Source organism: Molothrus aeneus, chromosome 10 (assembly GCF_037042795.1).
Source record: "Molothrus aeneus isolate 106 chromosome 10, BPBGC_Maene_1.0, whole genome shotgun sequence".
Lineage (NCBI taxonomy): Eukaryota > Metazoa > Chordata > Aves > Passeriformes > Icteridae > Molothrus > Molothrus aeneus.
The window spans coordinates 19,125,856-19,148,135 of record NC_089655.1 but is presented as its reverse complement, the minus strand read 5'-3'; the positions used below and the strand labels follow the sequence as shown (position 1 = coordinate 19,148,135).

At 46.6% G+C, this 22,280-nt stretch overlaps 1 protein-coding gene across 2 annotated transcripts in view; it reads left to right on the top strand.

The window, feature by feature from the left end:
• The window catches only part of KCNMB2 (potassium calcium-activated channel subfamily M regulatory beta subunit 2), a 95,605-nt gene that overhangs the window by 26,261 nt on the left and 47,064 nt on the right, over positions 1–22,280 (top strand). Inside the window, exon 1 of one of the 2 annotated variants that reach the window (XM_066556788.1) lies at positions 18,533–19,536. The exons of the other annotated variant lie outside the window; for it this stretch is intronic. Within the exon in view, the coding sequence (XP_066412885.1) occupies positions 19,463–19,536 (74 nt within the window). The 5' untranslated portion in view covers positions 18,533–19,462. Of the gene's footprint in view, positions 1–18,532; positions 19,537–22,280 lie in introns of those variants that run through there. 2 annotated transcript variants of the gene reach the window in all.

The following is a 22,280-nucleotide window of genomic DNA, read 5'->3' as shown; positions in this document are numbered from 1 at the left end:
AGCAAGTCAGTAACTGAAGCAGGAATAAAGCCCATCCCAGGTCCTTGCTGTGTGCAGTGGGCTCCACACCTGCCCTTTGGCTGCACAGCTCCACTTGATGCAAGATGCTGTGCTAGGACTCCAGTACCAATAACCACAGTCATCAGAGGACTAATATTAACACTAATAACCACAGCTCCCACAGGCATCATGCAGGTCTGTACAGGCCAGGAAATAAACCAGCAAGCATGGAATAGAGTCTTGGGCAGGACATTTCCTCCCTGAGATGGCAGAAGATGTATGTGCCCAAGGACAGATCAGAGAGGCAGCCCTGTTACAGGGGCTTGTTTTCAAAGGGTGCCACTTGTACAGCCACATTCAAAGCAGCTGTGGGTGTTTGTGGAGCCTCAAAACTCTGCCCACAGAACAAATCACATTTGGGTTTTCCCCATTGAAGAAAATCACTTGACATGTTTGAGCCTCAGAGCATGGAAAGGGGAACTGCAGGACCATCATTTTTATGTTACCATTCACTTCCATCCATCCTTTTTCATATCCACAATTTAAGGACTCAAGAGGAGTTCTTCAAAAACTGTAATAGTGGCCCTTAATCATCCTCCTACCTTAAGATACTATTAAAAACAGGAAAGATGAGACTGTCATCCTTCCTTCATCCCCAGGGCAACACTTACCAGCTGCATGTTTGCAGGATCCACCTTTGGGTACACCTTCACACCACAAAACACCCCCAGGAGAGCAGAGGGAACAGCACAGGCAGGGGATTGGGCACCTCTGGCATTTTTACAATAATGACTGAGATTTTCAAAGGGGAAATGAACTGTCCAAATCTCATTCTATCTCAGTATGAATTGGACTCCCAACCTCTGGGGTCATTTTTTTAAAACATCCAGATCAGAATTAGCAACAAAAGCATTTGCCTTTTTTTGAGCCCTTTACTTCTGCATTTTCCATTACACAAGTAGGAAGCAATACTGTACTATAACAAGCAGCCAGAGCTAAGCTGAAACACCTCTCCTGCTATAATCCCTCTCTTTTAGTTGCTCATTTCCTTTTCTCATGGCATCTCAAGAGGATTATTGATAATAACTGGGGACAGAGATCTTTTCTGTCTCTAAATTTGTAATGGCTAAGTTTTCCCTGGAACATATTACTGAATTTTTTTTTGCCAGACATCCGCCTGCCATGCCCCACTCCTCAGGAGCAGTGGTATTTCCAGAAATTAAGTTAGCTCCACTAACTGCATTATACCTTCCACTCTTGACAAACCACCCTCCATTGCCTTAATGTTCCCATTATGTTTGATACATTGCATCACTGTTCATTTATTATGGCATTTTAACTTAGGTTCAGATTATATATCACTGGTGGAGCACTCTGGGATAAAGGGCAATGAACGTTTTAATTGCCTGATAAATTATTAAGGACACTCCTTTAATTGGGTAACTTGGTGTTTACATCTTTGAAGCAAACACTTCTGGAATCTGCATGGGTGCAGATTTGTCTAAACACACAGCCAGGAGCCTCTAGCTCCCCTTGAGAATAATAGTTTTATCAAGCTATTAAAATAAACACCACACAGGATAGATTGTACCAGATGCCAGGGGAGATCAGCAGCTGGAACAAAGAGATGAGGCTCCACCAAAGTCAAAGGAGGTGCACTGACTTACATCAGCCAAGGGACTGCTCTGCCACAGCCAAGGGATCTCACTCAAAGCCAGGCAAAAGAGCAAAAACCTACATTTTCCACTGCTTTAGCTAACCTAGTTCATTTGAACTGAAATGGGTCACAGTGTACCCACACAAGGAGTTCAGCAGCAAACCTGACTTCAGAGGGAGCCCAGGGAAAATGCAGCTGGGGAGAGAAAGTGCATATTGTGCTAAACAGAGCCTGCTATGGCAGAAATCTGAGCTTCTGGCTGCCTCTGCATGCAGGTCAGAAGTAAAACATCCCCTGGAAGGACACAGCCTGGGCAGCCCCTTCCAGCCCACAGAGAAAAGATGGGACAGCACAGCTGGGAGGAAGCACAATCCTGCCTGAAACCTCTCTGTTCCCAGCTTCTTCTTCTGTCTGTTCATCCCTGTACTTTGAAACTGGGATTTCTTCAAGTTTTGCCACATCTCTTCTTTGCTGAGCTGTGTGAATGTAAAAAGTATTTGTTGCATTCTTTCCAGACAGATGCTATGCTTCTTGCTTATTAAAATAGAGAGAAGGGAGCAGATTGTCTAGCATGAAGCTTTATGCTTCTTAGAAGTGTTGAAGAAATAGGCTTTTTAGGATAAGTTAACATTTCAAAGGTGTTTCATATCTATTTGTTATCAGCTTTTGGTAACACAGAGCACCTGAGCTCAGTCCCTGCATACAAAATAACACTGGAATGAATTGTGCTTTATCTCACTCTGACTTGACCCCTGCAAGCCAAGTTCTGCACAGGTTCAAGGTAAAGAGGTTCCAAGCCTGCAGGGGACAAAGCCACTTTTATTTCTGTGACTTTGCAGTGGCTCCACTTACAGCTGGCTCTGGAGCTGTCTCCCTGTGACTCAGGGCAGTCCATGCTGGGCCAAGTGGCAAACAGTGCACAGATCCCATGGGGAGGGTGAAGTCAGAGGAAACAAACCTATAACATTCCATGTTTCAGCAATTTGGGTACAGATATCCACTGCTTTCATTAAAGGAGCTGGGCAGTGGCAGGCAGTCACAGCAAAGGGCAGGAGTGCTTGCACCCATGTGAGATGAGCTGGAATTCAGGCAGCACCACCACCCTGCAGCTGTAATGGGGAGCCTCTGCTGGAGTCCTCTGGTGCAGTTTGGGACCTCCTTCTCCCCCAAAAAATGTTTTTCACCAGAATTGCAGAGCACTGGGGCACCTGGCTTTCACCTTACCTAAGGCTTCACTCTCATTCCCCTATGGCCAGAGGACAACAAAGCAGTTTGATAAGAAAATACATGAACACAGATATACCTTTACATGCACTATTTATGTACCTAGACATAGCAGTTTTCCTAAGAAAAGCTGACATTTCAGTCTCCTTTTCCTGGCAAGAGGTCACTGTGTTTTGTTGGGGTAGGAGCCCACCCCTATGCCAGCCACATGACCCTGTCTCACTGCTGGGTTTGGCCCCCACTTCCCACAGCATTTGAGTAAAAACACAGTTCAGCCTTACAGATAAAACAGCCCTCTGCCCTTTCAAGGGCTGCTGAGGAAAATGCAGTCACAAACCTACTGCTTACTGTTGGTGACTCTCAAAAACAAAGCCACATTAAGTGAAATCCCAGTTGCTGCCTCCTTACAAAAGCTGAGGTTGAAGCAGTGCATCCAGAAAAACATCTGATTCAATGCTCAGATCTTAGGAAAATCAATCCCTGTGAACATGCACCCAAACGAAAACAAGTGTAGATGGAGAAATTCCTCAGGTTAATGTTTCCAAACAGATCAATGCACAAATGCCTGTGGATTGATTTCCTGGAGCTTCAACTCCACATTGGCTCTTCAGGACAATCCTAATCAGCCATGGATCTATGAATACAGGATTGGATCTATTACAATTTAGTCTCCCACCTTCTCCAATTATTTTTCTTTTTACTTCCTGCCAGACTCTGACTACTTGGGCACCTGCTCTAGAAAAACCCAGAACAGCTCTCCCTGCTCCCCTTCCATCCTGTCCTCCACTGGAGGACACCAGGCCAGTGGCAGGAACAAGCCCTGCAACGTGCACCCAAAAATCTCTCTCTAAACAGCTCCAGACCCTTCAGGGGAGTCACTTGCAGGATCATGTTTCAGCAGTAAAAGTGAGAACAAGGTGGGAAACAGCCTCAGACAGCCACACTGAGACTGCAAGGCCCGGAGCGCTCGGGCTCTGCTCCCTTGGCACCAGAGCTGCTTTGGCAGGACAGGCAATGCAGCTGTGCCCTGCAACACCCCACCTCTGCTGCACCTCCCAGCAGGGACTCCCCAGAGCAAACCCCTCCTGTGGGCAGCCCAGCTGTGCCCTCTCCAGCTCTGGGTCCAGGGTGGGCACCGGCAGAAGCAGCACCCATTTCTGGAGATCAGCATTTGCTGAGCACCAACAGCCCTTGTAGAAACGGACAGATGATGGAGTTTCCAGTCTGATGAACAACATAGGTCAGAGAGGAAAAATTTAGTTGCAGTTGATCCAAAAAGGATGTTTTCCATGTAATTAATAAAATCCACATTTCATTTCAAGTTTTCCATGTAATTAATAAAATCCACATTTCATTTCAAGTTTTCCATGTAATTAATAAAATCCACATTTCATTTCAAGTTTTCCATGTAATTAATAAAATCCACATTTCATTTCAAGTTTTCCATGTAATTAATAAAATCCACATTTCATTTCAAGTTTTCCATGTAATTAATAAAATCCACATTTCATTTCAAGTTTTCCATGTAATTAATAAAATCCACATTTCATTTCAAGTTTTCCATGTAATTAATAAAATCCACATTTCATTTCAAGTTTTCCATGTAATTAATAAAATTCACATTTCATTTCAAGTTTTCCATGTAATTAATAAAATCCACATTTCATTTCAAGTTTTCCATGTAATTAATAAAATCCACATTTCATTTCAAGTTTTCCATGTAATTAATAAAATCCACATTTCATTTCAAGTCTGCTTTAAATATTTTAAAATAGATTTAGATTTTTTTTTTAACTAAGGGACATTTTAAAATTAGAAAACTATTTCAAAACAGAGTCCAAGAGTTTAATTTAAATTATTGAAACAGTATCTTGTGAGCTTTAAAACAGAGAGAGAAACAGTTTTGGAAGTTCTGAACCAAAAAATTCTGCAACCAAAAACATCACTCTGACTTTAGGACATTGTTGTGAAAAGTCTGAGCAACATTGAAGCAAAAAATTCCACTGAAAAAATTCCACTTGGAGAGAGTTAGTGGCAGCTTCTGCAGCCTGTTGCCCATTCTTTCCCTTTCTGCACATCTTTACAATGAAAACATATCTAGAAGGGTCAGAAGCAGAAGTGTGTCATCTACACTATCTGCAGGGATTAGAAAACTGGTATGAATTATCCCTTTCATTAATTACTTGATCCCACCTAATCCCCAGTAGATGATGTTGACCTCAATAGACTAAATCTAGGTTTCTTGGCCTGCCCAACCCCTTTACAGTGCTTCCAACTCCCATTGCAGTAATACTTTCAGCTGTGCTAGCTCCTGGCTCGCTTTCACTCACTCACAAGTTCCATGGCACATCCACTGTGAGTCCTGCCAGCTGCTCTGGGCAAAGCCCAGCCCTTGTGCACCCCTCAGAGAACAGGGGGTGTGTGCCACACTGCCCCAAGACATCATAAATCCTCCAGAAGGGACAAGGGAATGTCTGAGCTCTGTGCCACTCTGAAAAGTCAGGGAGATTTACATCCTGCTGCGTGTAAAATCCCAGAGAGCCGTGGGCTGCTGGGCATCCCAGGCCAAGCTGACACCAAAGAAGGGCCTAAAAACGCAGCATGAAGGAGGCAGCACTGGCACCAAGCCAGTTCTGAGGGATACCAGTTCTGTGACATGGGCAAATTGATTTTTAAGCTTAGTGGCTACTTATCTCCAACAGCAAAATTACATTCAATTAGGCTTGCTAAATAATTCATGGCAATTCTTTGGATGTGGCAGATTCCAGCAGTGAATCACCAGTGTTTCACATCACTGTGCTGAGAGAAACCTGGATTGTCTCTCACACACAGACATCTTTCACTGTTTCCACCATCCACACCCAGATTCTTCTGGGCCTTGAAGCCTCACTGTCTCCTCTTACCTAAGGCTGCATTTGAAGGGATAAAAAGCATCTGCAGCCCTGAGGAGAAGGGCTTGGCAGCGTTGATTGACAAGGAGCTCCACATGACCTGGCAATGATTGTCCCCCTCTACTCTGCTCTCCTGAGACCCCACCTGCAGTGCTGCACCAGCTCTGGGCTCCTCAGCCCAACAAGAACCAGGACCTGGTGGAGGGAGCCCAGGGAGATGCTCAGAGCACCTCAGCCATGGAGAGAGCTGAGAGAGCTGGGGCTGCTCAGCCTGGAGAAGAGAAGGCTCTGGGGACACCTCAGAGCTCCTTCCAGTGCCTAAAGGGGCCTGCAAGGGAGTGCACAGGGACTCCTGGCAGGGGAATGGAGGCATGGAACAGGGAGGAATGGTGTTAAAATGAAACAGAACAGGTTTAGCATGTGTATTGGGAAGAAATTCTTGGCCCTGAGGAAGGTGAGAAGCTGGCACAGGCTGCCCAGAGAAGCTGTGGCTGCCCCATCCCTGGAATTGCTCAAGGCCAGGTTGGACAGGGCTTGGAGCAACCTGGGCTAGTGGAAAGTGTCCCTCTCCATGGCAGGGGTTGGAACAAGATGATCTTGAAGGTTCCTTCCAACCCAAAAAATACTATTATTCTATGAAAAATAATTGTTCCTATTGTGGTTTTTAGCTTAAAACAATTTAACCATACATGGAAGCAGGATTTACTGCTGGATTTTTCTCCAACAAAGAAGCTCTGCAAATTTTTTGTAATGAAGTGATGCAGAACTATTATTTAGTCATGCAAATGAAACAAGAATTAACTGTAAAGCATTCTGAGGACCATGAACTTTTTGCCAGAATTCATAGCAAAAGATTTTTATTGTCAATCAAAAGGAACAAACACTTCAAAACTGTCCTTTGTGCGTGTGCATTGTTGGGAGAAGGGCAAACAAGACAGAGTAAACATTTTCTGCAGTCTGCAGGATACACAGGGCATCAAATATTGCTGGAAGGATGAAAAGAGTTTTCTGAGAAACCTATGAACAGATACATAGAATTACTGCTGCAAACTGAGAGGGAAGAAAATTTTCCATTCATCACTGAGGCACCCCCACCTTTACCAAATCCATTCTTTTGCTATCTCCTTCACAACACCAGAGCAGACTTTCAAAGAAAAATATTTCAGCAAGCAAGCTACAAAAATTCATTCTGTTCTGCTTTGCAGTCTGAATTATGTTTTCTCTTGATGGTCAGACAAACTGTTTTTCTCCCAGGGCAAACCCACTATCACTCCACTGAAGCCTGCTGAGCAATCCCAGGCTTGGCCCAAGACAGCCAAAACTTAGCTGGTTCCTGGTCTCAGTAACTTTCTGCTCTGGCATTCAAAATCCTTCTCACAAACTGCTTTTTTTAAGACTTGTATTAATACACAGGGAACCTAGAAACATGGGCTGAAGGATGTTGGATTAGAAACTAAGAACCTGCAATGTGCCTCCTGCTAGCTGGATGGTTTTGTTTATTTGTGCCATCATGTTTTACACCCTCCCCTGCATGGGAGTGTAATTAAAGTCACCTGGAAACATGAGACACAGCCAAGCCACTGGCTCCAGTCCTGCATGACAGTGTATTCCTCCAACTTGGCTTTACATTGTCGCTCAAACGCAGCCTGGCTCCATGTCTGCTCCCAAAGAATAGGCAATTCCATAAATATGTGGTACCCCCTCCTCAGCTACACTTTTCATCTGGAAATCCCAGGTGCTGGCGCCAGCAGTGCCAGCCTCCAGCTCAGAGCACCCACAGCACTGCCAAGTCTGACTTTCAGGGCACCCCACACACACACACAGGGGTTTAAAAGCCCAGCAGAGGCAGGGAGGGAGGGAGATCCACTCCACACTGCACGTGCAGCACTCCCCTCTTGGAGCTGAAGCATTTTGTAAACAGTTTAGCAGGCTGTATATAAAATTTGGGCTCTCCATTACCCTAATCTTAGAGATTGCTACAGACTCTCACATTGCTGAGGGACCAGAGATGAATAACCATTTTAACCTGTGCTTCCACAACGTGAGATGTAATGACCAGGTACTCAGCTGTATAAACTGCTGCAACTTTATTTTCTCTGCCAGCAACAGCAGCCAGTTCACATCATCCAAGGACTTCTTGCAAGGTTAGTATTAGACAAGGCTGGTGCAGGTCTCACTAAATTCTCTAGCATTTATTCTTTTTTTTTTGTTTTTGCTGAGATCTCCACTGATGCAAAACAACTCAGTAAGATACTGTCTCTGCTGCAAACACTTGAGTTTGTTGACACATAAGATCAGCAATAGATACTTTAAAAAAGGAAATAAAAAAACCCCTTCCACCACTTCCAGAATGAAGCTGGCACAGTGGGACTGAGATCCAGTGGTCCTGCACAGCACGTGGCAAGGAAGGAGCACAAGCACCAGGCACAGGCTGTTCCCAAATTCCTGCTTGTCCCTGTTTGCAGGGTGTGCATCCTGCATGACACAGCCACAGCTTCAACCCAGCCAGGGAAACAAGGTCATTGTCATCCTGATAGCAAGCAAACACTGAAGCTGTGGACTCACAGCCTCAGGCTGTGGGTGTCTCCAGGAGACAAACTGTGATGCTCAAGAAATACCCAACTGGTTGGAGGTGGCTCAACAAGCAGCAGCATCCTCCATAATGAATGGACCAGTTGTACTCTGCACAGAAGCCCCACAGAATTTGGTTTATCTCTCGGTCTCCAGTTCAGCCTAGAGCTATAACTGCATGTGAAAGCCAGAGGGGAATCCAGCTCAAAAAGTTTTGAAAGGGAAAGCTGTAAAACAAATCCCACAGGCGTTCTAAGAACCAAGTGTTACCTGGATCTCTGGAGATGGAGCCAGGTGTCTGCAGTGGGGTTCACACCCTGCACCGAGAGCAGGCAGCACATATCATAAAATACTGAACATCAGAGGTTAAAAGACACATTGCAGGAGGAACACATGCATTATAAAAGAGTTGGTGAATTAGTCAGAGTCTGGCAAAAGACTGGAAAGGCTGGAGACCACTTGAGCATGATGCCAAAAAACCACCAGCCACTGAAGGGCCCTGCTGGTTTGTGAGCTCAATGGCTGTTCACACCATTAGGATCAAGAGTGGCAGCACTAAGATTCATCACACAGAATCTACTCTGGACTCAATGAAGAACTGCCCCAGTAAAAACCTGCCAGCTCTGCTGATGTATATTATTTTTATTAGAGCAGCCTCTCTGATAACCACATTCATGAGGAATTTTAGCAATTCATCCCTTTGAGAAAACTCCTGTGTGTGAATTCAGCACAGACAGATGTGAATGGGAGCTTTGGAAAGACAGCATTATACTGATTCAGAGCTATATTTGTCAGTGGGTGTAGCAAAGAGAAAGGTTTAAAGTAGTTATTTCTCTGCAAAGCACATTTGTGAGTGAAATGGTAAATTACTGAAGATTCTGTGATACCACCTGGATTTGTATTTAGCCTCCCACTTAATCCTAAAGTCAGATGCAACATGGGGACACTGAGGCCATGACCTCAGGGTGTAGTAATTAGTGCTCTTCACTTTTCCTGACCAAGATCTGCACATATTCCAAATTAGACACAAAGCCAAAAACAAGGAACTTTCCTAATGGCAACTCAGTGAAGCAGGATGGAGCAGGATCCAGCATCCCTCCCTCTGAGCTTTGCCACCAAAGCTGTAGGGTCAGGAGACGGCAGGCCTGGCTGTGATGAGTGCCTTTTCCCTGCCAAGACTTGGTGAGCAGGGGTGGGGAACTGCAATATTTGTCACCTCCCATTTTCTTTCCAATGTGACAGTGCCCAGGCACAAAAGGAGCAGTTTTCCCCAGCTGCCCTCAGGGGGCAAAGCAGCCAAACAGTCCCTGGTACACCCCCTCTACCAGGGGGAGTCTGAGAGTCTCCCCATTCCCATTCCATAGCCTATCCAGGACTTGGCTTTGTGATCCCTGCACAAGCACTGGGTGAGCTCCAGCCTGCAGCAAAGCAGGGCTGGAAAAGCAGCAGCAAAAACCTGATCCTTGCTGGGGTGCAGGACTTCCCCGCTGCACCTGTCCCAGTCAGCAAAGCTGCTTCTCCAGCTCAGACACACAGGGTGCACAAAGCAAGGCGTCAGAGATGACCATGGGGACAAGGTGACACATTTCTAATGCACCTCTCCACACCACAGGCTGCCCTCAGACAAGGGTGTTTCCAACCTGGGCCATGGCAGGAGCTTTTGGGAATGCCACTCCAAGCATGCAGAGTGAAGCAGCAGTTTCCACATCTGCTCATTCAACAGCCTAAAACCAGCAAAAATTCAGAGGCCATGCACAATTTCAGTGTTATCCCCTGGTGCCACAAGATGAAGCTTTTAGCAGCAAGGCCACACACAAATTCCTAAGTTTGCCATGCAACATCATCCCACTCCCACAACAGCCTGACAGGGCTCTCAGGAAAGGAAGCAGCATCTCTTGTTTCAATCTGTGTGCATTTATCAATTTCTCAGCTCTCTGTATATGCTAAAGGTCACATCATACTTTAAAGGGTCAGGAATAAGAAATGCAACAGCCTTTGACTTCTTTTCATCCTCACAGCAGAGACAGTCACTGTGGTGCTGAGGGCCTAAAATCTGCCCAGTCCTGCTGCCAAACTAGGGATATCATTAAATGTAGAGGGATATACTCTGTTTGTAAGCCATGAACCATCAGTCTGACTGTTCCCCAGTCTCTACCAAAGGCCATAGGTCAACACCCAGCCCCTCCTTTTCCCTGGACAGGGCTGAGGAGATGAACATGCATGAAATTGCAGCAAGGTATGCTGAAAAATCAACATTTCAGGCCAGTAAACCCATCCTCTTTAACTTGTGAAGAAATGGGTTTAACCTTGCGATGGTATTAACACAAATCTCACAGTATAGGCAAACAGCAACTTAATTTTAGTGCCATATTTTTATCCCTGGATGGCCAGTCTTGCTAAGTGACATGTCTGGTCCTCCAGAGGGACAAAGACCAGCAAAACCTGCAGTATGCAGGACAGGTGAGGAAAATCACCACACAGACCCAGGAGCCCATCCCACGCAAGGGGACACAAATGATGTCAGAGGTAGCAAGTGCCATGGTGAGTTAACCAAAACTCTGCTGGAACAGCAGGAATAAGGGCTGACAAACATGCTCCCCTAACAAAGGGTTCACCATGGCCTCTGTGGAAATGAGGTGTCCTTCCCTGCACCAGCTGGTAAATGTGAAGAGACAAGGGGAGCAGACAGACCAGAATTCTGATTACACTGTGCTGGGTTGGACAGGGGTGCTACATCCAACTTCACTCTAATACTTCAAAGTCCTTCAGAGGCATTTTTAAACAAAAGGCTAAAATGCAAATCTCAGCTCTTGCCAGCTAGAGAAGAATTTTCCACAGCAGCCTCTGAAACATTAGGCACATTATTATTAACGTTGTGTGAGAAGTGGACATTAATTAATGCTGAATTGCAAAGAAATTCCAGTAGTATCACATATTTCACTCCTGCTGCTGCAGCAATGAGCTCATTATGAATAAAGAAATTAAAAACATATATCAGAAGGCACAATTAATAGCCTTCCCCTTATTATTAACTGTGAGCAACTTACACCACCAGACTAGAACAAACGAGGAGGAACGTATCTCAGCTTTTGTTACAGGATAAGATCACAGCCCAAGGCACATCCTTTGCTGAGAACAAAGTGTTTATCAAGTGACTTCAAAGATACTCACTGTGACCTTGAGCCAAACACTTAATATCTGCCAACCAGCAGGTTTTCTATCTACAGAACAATAACAGCAGCTCTTACCTCCTGCAAATCCAAAGTTCAGGGTGAGAGGTCCTCTTTTCTTCTCTGTCCTTGCACAGTAGATTCTATAATGGTTGTGAAGACCCTTGAGACTCCTTCAGCCACAGCAAGGGGACAGTGAAATTACAGCTCAAGGTTACCTGTGTGGTATTTAGGAGCAGCCCTGCTGGAGGAGGAGCTGGGGTAACCAGAAGCACCTGGACACGGTGGCTGACAGCACTGAGAAGCCCAGCAATGGGTGGATACAGCCAATCAGGGGAAAATTGGGCTCAAAGAGTCAGAGGTGAGCCAGACCAGCTGAAGTGGGTGAAGCAGATCAAGCAGGATAGGGTCAGTAGATCAAAACTGTGCAGCCAGGAGGAGAGGTGGCACTTTTCTTGTGGAGGTGAAGGATTGCACCATCATCCTCAAAGAGGAGCGCCAAAGCCACAGCTGTACAAAGTCACTGATGCTCCAAGGGCACCTGAGAGCAGCTCAGCTCCACCAGCAGACCTGGCCCAGGGACACCAGCTCTGCTCCTCAGCGTTTGCCTGTTCCCAAGGCATCTGTCACCTTGCACATTAACCCAGGCTGACATTCAGCCAGGCACAGCTGCAACTGCAGTGAACCCTCCCTGCAAGTTCCCATGTCAGATATTTATTTCAGTACTTCTTGCTTTCATACCTCTACTATTTTTACTCTTTCCATCAGTCTTTTTGGCTTGAACTGAACAGTTTGCCTTCACATTATTTCCTTCATTGCTGTGCCCATATCCAATACTTGTGTCAGTGACAGCAAAATTCCACGAAGCTTAACTAAATCCATGTTTTCTGGTAAATAATAGCAGCGTGTCCCCCTGTTCAATGAAAATTATGAGAGATTTATTAATGTAGCATCAAATGAATTTCTGTTTTATGTAATTATGCATTGAATTTAAAAAGAGATGTCATGAGGCAATCTTTAGAGTCATAATAGACGATCTGTAAGAAAGAACAAAGGAAAATAATGTTAATAAAACATTATGCCCTAAGCAAGAAATAGGCTTCATATATCAAACATGAGTAAAGATAGTTATTTGATGTAAAATGGAGGTGTGACCTTGCTGCAGAAGTGTTCATTACCTAACACTGCAACAAGCAAATTAATGGGTTTTGGAATGGTGCAAATAGCAGTAATAATAATAGTCATTTTGGGTTCTGGCATTTGCTTGCTGACAGCCAGATTTAGCAGCAAGTGGTTTGTGTAATTTTTTTTTTATGAAAGGGATTGCAAATAGAATCCCACATAACCTTAAAGACATTAGAGAAGCATGTGTTTAGTGCAGGGGTATTGATGAGTAATCAAGGCTTTACAAATGCTTATATGCCAAGCAGTGGAAGCCCAAAAACAAAAGGCTGGCTGCCAGAAGAGGATGTGCTTCACACAAGGACACAGGTACATGGGGTACTCTCAAGTATCCTGACATTCCAATGCCTGCATGGGAAGGTGATGATTATGGTTACTATGGAAATTACAATTTCATATGCATTTTGCACCTGATAAATGGTGATAAACAATTAGTGTGTTGATGCTGTTTGAGGGAACAGCAGCACTGCTGGGAGGTGTAGAATTGTCAGGTTCAAACATCCTCCTCTCTGCAGAGAGTCCCTTGCTAAGTGATAAGGATTGTCTGAATTACCCCCTCCAGTGGGTCCCAGTTCAGTTCTGGCTCTCCTGGGCTGGGCTGTGGCTGTCCAGAGCCCTGCTAGCCAAAATGGCACCACCTCAAATTATCAGCCAGGAACTTCATCTTCAGCAGCTGCTGGGGAAGGTTTGCCCTTCCCACCCCCTCAGCCTGTCTGCAGAGCACCAGGAGCAGGCCACAAGAATAATGTGCTATTCCAGGTGAAAATTTACTGCAAGAGTGACTGCTGCTCCTGGAGGAGTTGGACAGATAGGGAAAAGCTGATGGCACTGCAGTGATAGAGAGAGCACTGAAGCATGCTGCCCCAGCTGAAGGATGTGCTGCCAAAATTTACCAAAGGGAGCAGGAAACACTGGACAGGGGGTTTTACCTCATTAAACCTCACAAAACCCAAATTGGGCTTTAGGAGCCACTTGTGACAGAGCAAGTGTTCTGTGTGGACCTGGCAGGATTGCCTTTGTTTTTCAACAAAGATCACAAACAGATTTCTAAAGCACTTTGATGTGTTTAAAACAGTGAAGTTACTCGGCAAGTAGGTACAATAAAAGAAACATCACTGCAAATGGAAAACCCCCGAGCATATATGCCTTTCTAAATGCTATTGGAATTTCAAACTCTGATAATTGCTTTGTAATGTAAGCAATTGCATTATGAGCATGAACAGCACAGCCCATGCATCTCCACTTCCAGCTCTGCCTTCAGTCATTTCCCCAACACACACTCTGATTGCAGTAGGCTTAAATCTAACTCATGGCAAGCACTAAAGTGAGTTCATTCATGGGCAAACCTCGTTTCTCTGGGGTTATCTGTTCAAGACTGGCACTGGGGGGCAAGGCTGGGCACCAGCTCCAATGCTGCCAGCTGGGAGCCTGTCCTGGCATGGCAAAAAAACCTCCAACAACACTTTTGGGTGTCCACAGCTGTGATTTATTAGAGACCACCAGAACAAGGCAACTTTTCTGATATAGAAAATTTCCCTCCTCAAAGTGAAACAAATTAAAATGGAGAAGGTATAAACAAACCTGGCTGCACCTTTGCAAGCTGTTGTTTCTTTCTGACTTGCTCTGAATTTAGCAGCTTCACAGGCTGCATTTAAAATATCTTTAGTCTGCCCTGGGTTCTATGGATTTCTAGTCCCCCATCACCACCCAGGTTGATGCCCAGCAGCCCTCAATGGAGCCCAGCTGCCTCACACAGCCTCCTGTGAACCAGGGCAGACACAAGGATCTGCCTTCCTCCCCTCCACCTCTGCTATGGACTAACATACACAGTAAATCACAAAAAAAACCCAGCTGCATGAGGGGGGGAATGAAATGAGGAGGGAAATTGCCTAAAAATGCAGGAAAGGCTGGATTTGGTGCCTGGAATCAGAAGCTCCCCAAAGCTGGAGTTGGATCTCCATGGTCTCCATTGCTCTATAGGTGACCAACCTGCTGCTGGTGGGTCCTCCCATGAGTTTGCTGCTTATGCTGTGTTTTTCATAGAATTCAGGCTGAAGTTTTGTGGTGGGTGCCTGCTGCTGGGTTTGTGGAGTGAAAGTTTCACAAAATAGCATCACAGTTTATGAGCAGTGGCCTGGAGAGGAGATGTGTTTTCTCTGTGTTTTCTCTGTGTTTTCTCTGTGTTTTCTCTGTGTTTGTTTTCTCTGTGTTAAGGGCTCTGAAGCATTTAATTGAAAGTCCTTAGCAACCTTGTACTTAGGAAGAGGAGCTGGGAATTTGACAGTAGATTTTTGGTGTCAAATGTGTGCCTTTTGCTATTTCTGGGGAGAAAAAAAGGAAAGAAAAACAAGGCAAAGTGGCCAAATTTTGATCTATCCAGCTTTGCAAATCTTCAGTAAAGACCTGCTCAAACTTAGGTGCCAAATCCTGCAGTCAGGCTCGCTCCCAAATGTTCTTACTCCCCAGATCCCAATAGGGGAAACCTCCTCTCCCAAGTCCTCGGGCTTGGGGACAAAAGCAAAAACTCCTTTTCCCTTTGTCCTTCCAGAAAAGCCATCCCAAGTGCATCCCACAGCTCTGAGCTTCCTGCTGGGTGCTCAGGCCTGGGAACATCCCACCAGAACTGGGGAGGTTACAGGGGCTGCAGGGTCCTCCCACAGACCCCAGCACAACCAGGGATCCTGGATCACCCACACTTGGGACAGGAGTCTGTTTTAAGCACTCCTGTACCTGTGTCCCAGACCTTTTGGCCATGCTGCAGTAGTCATTACCACTTCTGAGAGTGCTGCAATTTTCTGTAATTTCAGTTCCTCAATTACATTGATTATCACATTTAACATTCCTGGTACTACAGGAACAAACTAAAAATAATAAGCTTGTATCTTCCTAATACAAATGAAACCCATTTGTACTACTAAAAGTGTAGCAGGTTCATTGTTTCACAGTAATGAAGCTTTCATCTCAAGAGATTCAATTCATAAAAAAAACTTGCCAAGGCTTTGCACGTTTTCTTTTTTTCAAACTGCCATTAACAGTCCTCTAAGTTCATATCTTATTCAGCATTAGGCCAACAACTGCTTTAAAAGAGAAGAGATACAGAAAAGCAGAAAAAAACCACCATCATCTCTGATGGCAGGGACCCCACATCCCCCTCAGCCAGGGTCAGTGCCCACCCAGGCTGAAGGCTTTGTGCACCTTCCCCTGCTAGAAATAGCTGCAGACACCTTTGTTCCACTTCCCAAAATAGAGACACATTGCAAAGGAGATAGGAAGAGCAAAGCACTGCACATGAGCTCTGTTTTTATATCTATAAATATCAATTTGTAAGCAAACCCAGGTTGCAGGGTGGGCATTAGCCCAGCTGAGGAGATGCTGTGTGAGGGAAGCCAAGGGAAGGATGCAGGCACCAGGTGGGGGTGAGGAACCAGCAGGTTTTGATGTTTTCCACTTCTGCCCATGACATGATCCAAGTCACCACACTGTGATTAAAACATATCACATAAAAATTGAGATCTTGCCACTCCAGAAGTTCAGCAAAGGTAAACAGTCCATCTTCAGGTCTGCTCCCTGACTCCACAGCTCAGGACAGGCTTTGAGGGAGCATCTCCTGCTCCAGAAGAGTTTGGGGGGTGGGCATGGCACCCAGGCTCTGCTCTGAGGCTCCCCCAGGGGAAACGAGCTCCTGCTACCCCTGGGTAAAACAAAAGTGGTCCTGCTTTTCCCAGTCTGGTGGCTTCAGGTGACAGAATGGCACTGAGTGGCAGTGCTGCTGGAGCTGACCTCTGTCCATCCTTCTCTCCAGAAGGGGATCCTGGACATGGAGCCAGCCAGGACATGCCTGCAGACATCCCTCCCATCAGGGCCTCCATCTGCTTCCCTCCCTCCAACAGGCACTGGCTCACTGATCTGATAGCAGCAAAGGCTTCCAAGCTTCAGGAAGGAAATTTAAAGGCAGGAGAGAGGCGGAGAAGAGGCTTCCCATGGTAATTTGCCTTCAGGACAGAAACAGCAGCACCTGACCCCACACAGCAAGGTCTCACCTGCCCATGCCAAGGCTCAGCACCCACAGTGGCAGCAGGAGAGCAGGAAGGGGGAGGATGAGCATCAATCTCTCCTTTTCTTCCTGACTGAGGTGGAAGTCAGGCCTTGCTTATCAGAACTTTGATTATCTAGAAACTCATTCCTTAACCAGAATGAGGTCGTGTTCCTGACATGTTCAATTGCATCAAAAATCAGCTTGAATATATCAGCCCTCATTAATCAGAACCAGCTTATTGTCACTCATATTCCTTGATAAATGTAGGTCTGAGCACGTTTGGCTTTGCTGGTATGGGCTGAAAAAACATTTACATTCAAGTGTTTTCCTGCTAAAATTAAAGACCCTGAAACCACAGGTCTGAATCTAAGCAGGGCTCCCCAGGCAGAGCATTCCAGATGCTGGAACTCTCCTGCTCAGATATTAGGGGGGCCACACCACCTAATGGGAACACAGATTTGGTCCCAAATTGCTGACATCCATGGGGTATGGTCTCCTTACTGCCAGAGCTGCCTGGAGGAGCCACACTCCAGCTGCTGGTGCTTCCCAGGGCTGGGCAAGCTTCCACAATGAGCTCAAAACCCTCCTGCAGGAATGGAAAAACATCTCACGGATTTGGGTGCTTTGTTGCTGTTTGTTGTGATGATTCAGAGGAATTAGTGCCATGGAACATAAGGCAAGTGAGGAAATACAGAGGAGGATCTGGGTTGCCAGTGTGAACCTGCCTTGCTCTTCATCCTCTGCTCGCTTCTGCCAAGGGCTGCTGGAAGGGCGTTGCAAGAGAAGTCTAGGAGTGATAGAAATTCCTGATTTATCTGGGAAAAAGAACTGGAAGCAGCTTGGTTCCACTCATTTAGAATTTGATGTCCCCTTCACTGCATGGGTGGGCTCAGTGCCACAGAAAGCCCCACCCAGAGCAGGACAGTGCTGCTGGCACAGCCTCAGCATGCACAGGGAGTTGGAGCTTTCAGACATGCACAACATGAACAGTGATCTCCAGCCCAAAACCATTCCCTCATCCCTGAGGAACCCCAGGCAAATCTCACCACAGAGCTTTATTTGCCTCTGGCATCCTTCACTTACACTGACTTTCTGAGCACTGTTACTCACTGTTTCAAACACAGAATATGCTTAGCCTCACCTTGGACCAACTTTTCCAGCAATACTGATTCCTAGAAAAAAAAAAATTCTTTAGTGAGCACCTTCCCTACAGCTTGAGCAAGCACCAGAGCACAGGCAGCACCTTGCTATGTGTGAGGGGGGGGTCAGGCAGCAGGGGCTCAATGCCAGAGCCAGAGGGCAAGCAGACAGCATCAAACACACCAGGCACAGCTCCTGCAGAAAGTCACCCCGTCTCTGAATCCTTGTGCTTGGCAATCAGTCCCACACAAGGCAGAAATCTGGCTTATTAAAGCATGAACTGCTGAGCCCCTCGTTAAATGCCAGCCTCATCTTCTCCTGGGGGATTATTTACCCTGCAGATGGGGTTACTGACCCTGGAGCAGCAAAAAGGATTTCTAGCAGAGATGAGGCAATTGGGGCACATTTGCCATCCGTAGGGTAATACCATGCTGTCTCACTGAGAGGCTGCTTCCCACACACATCAGAAAATATCCAGTATAGCTGTGTGCACACAAGGCATATGTTTCTGTATAAGGTATCTGTATAGTGTAGCTCCTCTTCCTGCTTTCACTGTGTTTTATCTTTAAATTGGGAGAGCTTTTTAGTAGCAAATCATCAGAGAGGAACTGCTAGTTACCAAGGAGATTCTCTGATGAATCAGAGACTGACTGGTATAAGACCTAGACAGGCTGTAGCTTCTTAATTTGCGAGACCTTACATTTTAAACAGGGGGAACAAAGATCCTTTCACAACTAACTGAGGACCTGACCAGCAAGAGCTGCTTTTCCTTCTGCCACAGAAGCAAACAGCAAGAGCGCAGCATGGGAAATCAGTGAGCAGCTGGGGACGGGCGGGAGCGCCTCTCCAGCACGCTCTGGGCTCAGGAAAGCAAACACCAGCCAAGGACAAAGTGGTCCGATGGAGGTGACTGAGGGAAGGGCTGGGAAGCCCCTGATTTCCCACCAGCACAGGCAAGGGCACGCAGGGATGAGCGAGCACCGGAGAAGGAGCCGCGCGCCCGCTCCTGCACAGCCCTGACGCTCCGGAGGCAGAGGGTGCACGGCCAGCCAGGGCTGCTGGCCACGGGCTCAGCACTGCACTGGCACTGCCCCAGCCCTGATCTCCTTCGTCTGCCTGACTCCTGCGGCTTTCTTCCAAGGAAAAATGAGAGGGATGAGCTTTGCCAAATGACAGAGAAGGCACCGACTCCACATGGAGCGTCCTGCCCTCGTGGACATGGCCAACATGCCCCAGTGGAGTCACGGCAGCCCAGGATGTCCAGGCAGAGTGGATTTCAAGAAGAGTTTTTATAAATGTGGGGAGAACAAGGAGCTTCGTGAAATAAAGTTTGGAGAGAGAAAGCTCAGCTTTTTTTGGGTTGACTTTATTCAGAGGGTCTTCACACCCACTTCCTACTGACAGCTTGTTTCTGTGTAGTTGCTGAATTCTGGTGCTTTGCCTCTATTTAAAAACCAAAAGTAATTAAAACTTCCTGGGAACTGTGAAAGCAGCAAGAAATACTTGGACACATTGAGAGACGAGATATTTGGAAGCCTTCTGCTGGTAGCTAGGCTGTTTTCCCAAAGGTGGCAGCTACAGAAGTTCGTAGATGAGAGGCAAAATCTCCCTGTCGCATCCCATTGAAATCTCCATTTTAGGCACTGCTGCTCCACTGCTGCTCAGGTAAACCTGATCCTTATGGGGGGAAGCTGCTGGATGGGCCAAGCAATTTGGGATGGGGTCGGTGGAAGAACTTAGGGCAGTGCTGGGGAGTGGAGAGTAAAGCATGTATCAGAGCACACATTCAGGTTTGACTGCTAGGTGCACACTGGAAAAGGATTTCCTAGACTGATTGCCACTGACAAGGGGCTGGCACCAGCCAGGCTTTAACCCAGGAGTCGAGTGAAGGGCATTTTATTAGTCAAACAGTTTCAAGTGCTGCTCTGAGTTATAAATTACACTTGCTCATCTGAGGAATGAATTCGCTGTTGGTAGCATTTGTGGGCTGGAGCTAGAGGCTTACAGTGATGTCTAACTGATGCATATTGGAATGTTTCAACTTATTACTGTACCCTGTGGACCCCATTTGGAAAGCAAAATACTCCAGAATGCTTCAATAGAGACTGAAAACAGCATATGGGGTAGGGAAGGGACACAAGAAACACTCCCTGACAGCAAGCTGCTCTCAGAACCACAAAGCAAAACTGTCAGGAAATTCCAGGCTGTGGCTCACTGCCAGGGGGGAACTCACTGTCCATCCCCTCCAACTTCACACACAGGAGTTCATACAGCATTCACTGGCAGCGCTCCCCAGCTGTGTCAGGCAAGCTAAAGGTGTAGGAGTAACAAATGAAAACAGGCTGCCAGCTTTAATGCACTAATTGGGGGTTATGATCTTCCTTTTTTTTAGGATGGACTTGAAGTCATGTATATGTTTGCATTTAAAACAGAAAAATACTGAGGAAGCTGTAACTGCACACAAACTTGCCACTGACAGAGCACAAACTTCCACACTCTCCCCAGCTTCCCCAGCAGTGCCAGCACTCCAGCCCTGGGCTGACTGGGAATATCCATATTCCTCAGAATGCATTCAGAGTTCTTTTGTCCAAATGTGTACAAGCAGCAGGAGCTGCTGGAACAGGAGCTGTACTATACACAGTGATTTTAATCCAAGAATAGCAAAGAGGCAGGTTAGGGATTTACAAACAGAAAAACTAAGGCAGTGAGCATTTAACTAATTTGGATAAAAACTTGAAGCTGGATAGAGCAAGTGTCCAGATGGGAACTTAGATCTTCACTTACACTTTGTAGTAACATAATCTGGAAAGCCTTGGATGTTGCTTGCTTATGATTTTTGCTGCACAGTGCAGTTGGTCTGAGCACAGGGACCAGCAGTAGCAAAGCCCCTCATGGTGGTATCCCTGGGCTGGAGCAGCACCTGCATCCTGCCTTTGCTTGTGAATTCTGACTGCAGTAAATGAGTAGGAGATGGACAGTGGTCTGAACAGTGGCTTTGGAGTTGGGATTGTCACCACAAACATTTTCCTGTTTGTGGTGAATAAGGTGAAGGAAAGAGGTGGGGATTCACAAGGAATGTAAACTTCCAGGTGAAGGGTGGTTTCCACCAAGCAGTGGGGCTTGACAGCACATTTGTCCCTCCTACTAACCTGGTGTGGGAATGAGGAGAGATTTTGTTAGATAACACAAAACCACAAAGAGACTGAGAGGCAGAGCTTGCTCCAGACCTCCACACATTCTTCCATGGTGCTTCTGGGCAATCAGTTATTCTCAGCACACAGAGTGTCTGTTGCTGAGCACGGAGTCCAGGCACTGGGGAAACTTATGAAACAGCCATACAGATTAGCTCTCTGTCATAATCTACTCAGTCCCACTGGAGGAAATCCTGTCTTTCCCTAGGAGGCCTTCACCGCCCCACTAGAAATCTTCTTATTCTCCAGCAGCCCCTGGGCAGGGCAGGGCAGGGCAGGGGGATTTTGCCTCACAGGGATGCCCGGCACCAGCCTCAGTCACTGAGTCCTCACCACCCAAAAAGTGGGAGATAGATGCCACAAGGTATTCTCCCTGTGTCCCCAGCATGGTGTCCCAGCACTGCCCAACCTCAGGCACCAGCCCAGGAGCCCCAAGGCTGCAGTGGGCTGAGCCAGCCAGGTTTAGGAGCAGGACTCAGGACCAGCCCAGCACCTCCCATGCCCTGGAAGGCACAGCTGTGTCCTGGCACAGCAGGGAGGTGCAGGATCATTCCTGAACACCTGCTCTGAATGACCCAGATTGCACCAAGGGGCTCTGGAGGGAGCCTGCAGCCAGTGCTCCTCAGATGGGAACATGGGATTTACAGCATGGGGCCCAAGAGAGATAAGGAGCACAGCCATGGCAAAGGAAAGCAAAAGGCCTCAGCACCTTTCCCACCTTCAAAACTGGTAATTGTTTCTTATTTCCCTTTCTACTTTTGCTTTTAAAGGAGCTGGAGAAGTCACTTATTCTCTGTGCTGCTTTGCATGCCAGGTGCAGACTGCTGGGAGATCCCAACACCAAGCACTGAACCTTTCAGGTCCAGTGCCTTCCAGGCTATATCCAAAATGCCAGAGGCAACCCAGCAGACTGGAGCATGGCATGCATCCAGAACAGACCAACATCTCTCCCCTTTACACTCCAGGATCAGCTGGTAGGTCAGTGTGCCCTGAGCCAGATGCAGGATGTTGTGCCAACAGAGGGCAGGGATAGCAAAGTCTCCTGGCTTTTTGCATGCCTGTTCAGAGGCTGCAGACACAGAAGTACTGATGCTTGCAGCACCCTGCAGGTCAAGGGCAGCAAAACTGAGTCAGTGGAGGGATCTGCATGAACTTTTTGAAATAATGCTTGGGGGGGACATGGGGGACATGCCAGGAGTTCCCACTGCCACAAGAGTG